This window comes from Nymphaea colorata, chromosome 3 (assembly GCF_008831285.2).
Source record: "Nymphaea colorata isolate Beijing-Zhang1983 chromosome 3, ASM883128v2, whole genome shotgun sequence".
In the NCBI taxonomy this organism is placed as follows: Eukaryota; Viridiplantae; Streptophyta; class Magnoliopsida; order Nymphaeales; family Nymphaeaceae; genus Nymphaea; species Nymphaea colorata.
Window position 1 is genome coordinate 16757348 of NC_045140.1, and position 6501 is coordinate 16763848.

General features: G+C 39.5%; 1 protein-coding gene across 1 annotated transcript; it reads right to left on the reverse strand.

Annotated features, from left to right (window-relative positions):
* Positions 1-1635: 1635 nt before the first annotated feature.
* Positions 1636-3299, reverse strand: LOC116250830 (heavy metal-associated isoprenylated plant protein 47-like). Its single transcript, XM_031624778.2, has 3 exons — positions 3142-3299; positions 2556-2634; positions 1636-2163 (listed from the first exon to the last, which is right to left on the reverse strand). The coding sequence occupies exons 1-3, from the start codon at positions 3145-3147 to the stop codon at positions 1886-1888; spliced, it is 363 nt and encodes a 120-aa protein (XP_031480638.1). The 5' UTR covers positions 3148-3299; the 3' UTR covers positions 1636-1885.
* Between the last annotated feature and the right edge of the window lie 3202 nt (positions 3300-6501).

A 6501-nucleotide genomic window follows, 5' to 3' on the forward strand; every position in this document is an offset into this window, starting at 1 on the left:
ATCTTTGCTTGTTGCTATTCCCCTGGCCTCTTCCCACTTTCCTTTCTTGTTTCTTCTCTCTATTTTTGCCCCTGGCTTGAGGGACTCTGTTTGGTGCTCATCGGAGGCAAGTCGCGGAAGCAAGATCGGAGACATTGCCAAGGTGGCACATTAATTGCAATCCTTCCATTTGATCAGGTCTGCAATGATGTCATTGATTTCTTTTTCTTGGTTGATTCCGCCTGAAGTGTTGATTCAGGAGCTCTGTAACTGCAACTTTTTATGTTACAACTGATGGTGACGTCAGTGATTCTGGTGGTAGCGCAGAGGAAGGAGATGAAAGTTAAAAGTCTGAATAATTAATTTTTCGTGGGGAAGGGAGCCATGATGGGGAGGTGCCAATATTTTTGGATTTGAAATTTTTAAGGGGGACTGGAGTTGCGAAGCTCGTAGATAACTGAACTTTATGCTTTATAAAAAGTTAAGGACCGAGAAAATAAATCTAACTCCAGCTAATCAAACAATCAGTTTTCATGGTCCAGTAAACATAAATTATTCTTGGATGCCCAGACCCTGAATTAGTCATTCACGATTTTTATACAATAAATAACTAATTGAAGCCATCAAATTTATAAGGAGCTAGACGTGGGTTTGTTTCAAACAGAGGAAGAACAGAAACTACTACAAGAAAGTTATTCTGTGAAATGTATATGCAGAAATAAGTTTTATGTTAATCTTCCGAAGCAACTTGCCCAAGATAACTCGAGCTCAGCTCGTAAATTCTCGAGCTTAAAGTATTTGCTTGGTCTTCACTTGTTTATCTTACGACTTATTCTGCACACCCCCTGCCTAATTAGACGAGTTCCACTTGACGGGCTCGTTCTCTTAAAGTATTAACTTATGCTGAATTGATGAGATAAAATAACTAAAGTACCTTCGATGCAAAAGATTTTCATGCTTATTAATTCGCGTTAACCTTTTTATCTATACCTGCCTTATCAATTGTACATATCCATATCTTTATCATGTAGAGGATACGGATATGAAGAGAACAAAAGTCATTGCTGCTGGCTATATCCGTATCCTTTCTAGATATCTATGTGCTTTCTTAATAGAGGTGGGGACCTGCTGCCCCATGATATTCCAATCGGAATTGTACCTATTTAATAATAGATCATCTTTAACTACACTCCAATCAATTGATACTTTATTTATATCTAGGGTGAATTTTCTTTTTTCTTTAACGATAGAACATTAAGCAAGAGAAATTTAGGTGTATTCATAAAATTAACTATACATTTATCATTCTTTTTGCATGGCTTGTAAATGTTCAATAAATGAACATGAATTTGACAGAAATTGACTCATGGGCCTGTTGAGAAGTTAAGAACCTGTTGTTATCATCTCTTGTTAAAAAATTGACTTAGCTGAAGCGGTCGATTCTAGGTAATTTGACCATTTCAGTCAGCATCTTAGCCGTTCTACACTCTGAGGAACCTTAATTAGCCCCAGCATTATTTGGTGAGTAGCCAGTAAGACAGAGAGGGCCGATACGCTAATATTAATAACGCTACATGCATTAATGGTGTTATAATCCTTTTCTAGAATACTTCAGAGAATCAGGAGAAAGATATCGAGCCATATACAACTATCAAATCGATCAAACTTAAGATATATATTTTTTATATAGAACACCAGATAGCTGGAAACCAAAAGATGAATATACAGAAATCCTCAAGACGGTGCTACATGTCTCCCTTGAATTGGACTCTGCGTTCGAAAAAGAACCGGTCATTGCAAACAATTTGTCATCTCTTTTAACAACACTGGCTTGCAGGAGGGGAGCCATGGAAACTTGGCACCCAAAACTGTAACAAAAACGAGCCTAGTTACTGGTATATGCCTGCTACATAATAGAGCAAGGGTCGGAGTTGTAGCCGTAGTTGCTGACTGCAGGAAGAGGGTACACGATATGCTGTGGTAAATTGGGATGGTAAACATACGGCCACTGCTCCACGGGCTTCTTCTCCTCTTTTTTCTCACTCTTCGCTTCTTCTAAGCTCTCCATCTCCACCCTGATGTTCTTCTTCCTTAGGGAGGTCACCAGTTCATATGCATTCATGTCCTCGCCTATCACTACCAACTTGCCTTTGTCCTTCTCATCCAAAGCTACCGACAGCACACCTACAATCCATATAAATTTTCTCTGTTAACTGATGTACATGTACATATCACATATGATATGAATAAATTTTGAAGATCGGATAAAGTTTCTTAAGGCTTTTTTAGATGAAATGTGGGGACTCCATCATAAAAACGACAATCATTGATTTTGGAGGCTGAAGATCAGAAATCTGCTTGCACTCAATCACATTAGCCAATTCAATCAAGGGACCTGTAAGCAAGAGCATATTAAACCGGTTCTTTTTCTCAAACATTGACTTGAGGGTCAGAACGACTCTGTGGAAGAAAAAGTAGACTCAGTACGCTTTTTGCCAACCGAGTTTAGGATGTTCACGGAGACTCGAACGACAGTAAGAAACAGAAGAATTGAAAGAAAGTGTGCGTATACATACCTTCAGCAGAAACAGCAGTCTTGAGGGCCTTAGACCTGCTCTTCTCATCATACATGTCCACCTTCAGCACCAACTTTTGCTGCAGAACAGAAAAGAAAAGGGAACAATGATCAGAAAACAAAAACGAACATCTTTTTTTTTTTTTTTTTCTTTTTTGGGTTAAATGTGCGATGATAAGTTAAAGCATCTTCTAGCGATCTTCGATAGATCAGAGTTCTAGCTAGCTGCTAATAATGTTCCGAGATATGCAATCAAGTTACAGACCCACTAAATGTTTGACAAGAGATTATAGACGCAAACATGAATGGCCAATTGGATTCGTCAATTGTTGAGTACCCTGGATTAGAGGACAAGAAGTCCATCAAACGAGATGGACGCAGTAGGTCGAGAAACAGAATTCTCCTCTGTTCTAGGAACAGTCTTCCTATCAAGCAACGAAACGACCTGATCCCGGAGGAGTAACTTGGAAGGTTCCTCGACGATCTCAAAATGCAGCATGGGACGTGATCTCCCCTTTGCTCTTTGATCTTCGTCTTCGATACTAAAAGCAACAAGTTCGGAAGAAGAAAACGAGAGAATCTTATACCTTCATGATGGAACTGCGAAAGATTTGACGGAGGTGGGCTTCCCTTGTTGCCGGAGAGAACTGAGTAAAAGGGTTTCTTGAAGTTCTGCTCTGCTTCAAAGTGACTAGAGCGGGTAGATCTTCTGTGCGAAGAACTAAGTAGGAGAGCTTCGGTATATATAACGTAAGACGCACAAGAGAGAGGAAGCAGGGGACGGTATGGGGAGAAGGAAAGGTCGCAGGAAACAGCCAGGTCGTTGCCCCTTAGTTTACGCTGCTGGGTCCCACAACGGAGACTTCCGAGTCTCCCAGGATTTTAACTTGAAAAATCTGAAATTCAATGTGCCGGACATCTGGTTCCTGGCTCCGTAATAATAATAATAAATATTATTTTATACAATTTTCTGGAAAAAAAAATCTAAAAAAGATCAGGCGGAGCTCGTTGTGGTTGGAAAGGAGGATAAGTGGAATTCGAGAGATCTAGTTACTCTCAACGTCGGTGGGAAAATGATTGGAATGTGTTTGTGGATGTGAAAACGATGCATAATCAAGGCTTCGAACTATCTGGGCTTCATACTTATCTTATAATAAATACTTAGCAATAAAGTTGAGCCCAAGTTGGAAAATTCTACAAATTTGAAAGCAAGAGTTGCGCCAGACCTTTTGGTTTTTGTTTTTTTTCATTTAATTCACTTTGAAAATGATATAATTTGTCGGGATGAACGTTTGTGGGGTTCCAATGGACCTTTTCAATAAGATGTCTACGCCGTTAGCTAATATTAGTGGGGACAAAAGCATGTATTTGAGGGGCACTAATAGATGGTAACCCGAACTGTTACATAATAAAACAATTTATGTGGGCCTGTGTGAACTTTTACGCGTAGTATGGGAGACAATTTCTTTCAAAAACGCGAGTAAATGGGAGGTGGAAACCACCAGTGACGTCCTCTGCCCGCGAGTAAGAATGCAGTGACATCGATTTTGTTGTCCTTATTTTCCCAATTTCTAGTTATGTAGGACCCTACTCACATGATATGAGTAGTAACTAGGAGTAGACATACAATATCAGTCTTCGTTCGGGGTCCTCTTCACTGGGCATTTAAGGGCCCCTAGAAGACCGAGACCCAGTCGTCATTGACTTGGTGGGTGTTAGTCCAACTCTGCAACAGCACATTCACACAAAAGTCTCTCTCTCTCTCTCTCTCTTTATTTATTTATATATATATATATATATATATATGTTCTAGTCTCTGACAGCATGTTTGGATGGGGATGAGGAATCCTTTACGTGGCCACCTGCATAACCACTGAGTTTAATTTTACCATTTGATTCATGTAGTGGGTGGTTCTTGTCTCTAAAGTTTTGAAATTAATCAGCATTCAAACATGACACACCTCGACTTCGTGACAAAAATGTAGAAGTTATTGACCAATTTGTTGCTGAAATAACATAAGTTTTGTATCGAAAGGTATAAGAAGAAGATGGTGAAGTAATAGCACAAAAAAACTGATGAACCTTGTGCCTCGAATATATGACGTTTTGGCTTTATTACTGTTTAGAATGCTGTTCAACCATATGCCTACCCATCTCATTCTTGGAGTCGACCAAGGCATGGTCGTGGTCGTCGTGCAGACCTTAGACCACCTTCATTGACTCAAGCAAGTCATATCCTTCTAATTAAAAAATGTGGGTGGAGCCAGAAGTTTTTTGTTGGGACTCTAAATAGTACTTCAAAAAAATTGTACAGGGGCCAAACAAATAATTTTTCAAAAATTTTACATCTGCCTAATTAAAGTTTTCAAAAATGCAAACATAACTTTTCAACCTATATGCATGAACAATTGGACGCAATTAAATCTAGTACAGTAGTTAATTAAATATCATAACGTTTACATAGTTCTCGGTCTGATCCATCATTGATTTAGTTAGCATGTTTACCGCTAAAATCTGAAATTAAGTATTTCAAGAACCCTTGTGAACTAACAAATTCAACTTTAAGTTTCAAATGGACGAATTTCTGAACACCGATTGCCATAATCTTACATTTGAAAAGTCTGCCTGAACGCACTACAGAAAAGAAACAAAATTGGCATGTTGGTGAGAGCAAGGAAGCCGAATCCGCTTCCTCCGGTCGTCATGAACCTCTTTCTATTTGAGAAGTCTGACTGTTAACTATAGATCGATCAATCTAATGCATGGAATTCTAAAGTTGAAGAAGGCGCACACCTAACGAAGAAGAAGGATTCCTGAAACTGCTGGTCAAGAAATCAAATCAGATCTCCTCACCCACCCAATACACCCTTTAGATCCTTTAAATGTATATTACTGGTCCGAGACAAGGGGAGAATTTGGCTGATCGGTTTTTATAAATGCTTCGTAAAATAGTTTTTTTTAACCCTCCCACCTTCAAGGGTCCTCAGTAAATCCAAAAGCTTTGTTTGGATGTGTGTTTCCTTTTCAAGAGGTTAGAAAAGTTTGACTCCTTTTAATCAAACTAGCAGAGACAACCAAAATTGCACTGGATTAATACTCCTTTCTTGTCTCTTAGGGCACTACAGATTTCCTGAATCTCCTGCATGGAAGCTTCCCAAAATATTCAAAAAATCAGTCTACCCAGAGGGCGGCTGCTAACGCTTGAATTGTGAGTGGATACGTTTTCTCCATCTCTCTTCCTTGACAGAATGTTAGTAATAGAGAGGGGAAAACAAAGTGAACCTCATTATGTACGCCCATGTTTGATCGAAAAAAGAAATTTTTTGTAAAGATAAGAGAAGAAATCAAAGATTCAAACAGACATCTTGTTTTCAATTGTTTCTTTTTCTTTTGGCGTATGGTTGAAAACCTGCAAGCACGGCGGCCACCTTGTCCTCGGCGACACTCTCCTTTCTCCTTCCCTCCTTTCCTGGTCGCTCGCCCTTCAATAAGCTGAAGCTGAAAGGCAGTCCAACCCCGTCTCCTCATCATAGACGGAACCATGAGTCACCACCAATTGGGGCGGCTGTTCTAGATTGTGGGTGAATCGCTGCCACATGAATTTCAAGAGTTGCTGCTGCAATTGCTTCTCCGCAATTTAATTACTGGTCTCTCAATCATCTCCGCAATGACGCACCCAAAAGTAGCACCAACACCCAGCAGATCGTTAAACCTTCGATCGTAGATTTTTAAAACTTTATATCCAATTTGAGATAGGTTCCGATCGATCCCCACTGTAAGAGGATCAATGTTGGTATGTAGTTATGCACTGTACCAACTTCTTGATAATAACTTGCAGTCATCATTTCATCTTGTAAAATAATCCCAAGCAGTCTAAAGAACCTCTTCCTCTGCAGGTGGGGTCATTACTTCTTTAGAATGGTAGCTGTTTAGAACAATAGACTGGA

What these genes read in the sequence shown, in the direction of transcription:
- LOC116250830 (XM_031624778.2), bottom strand. An exon ending in GACTGCTGTTTCTGCTGAAG is followed by an intron (nt 2,164 to 2,555) that starts GTATGTATACGC and finishes TATGGATTGTAG; the next exon opens with GTGTGCTGTCGGTAGCTTTG.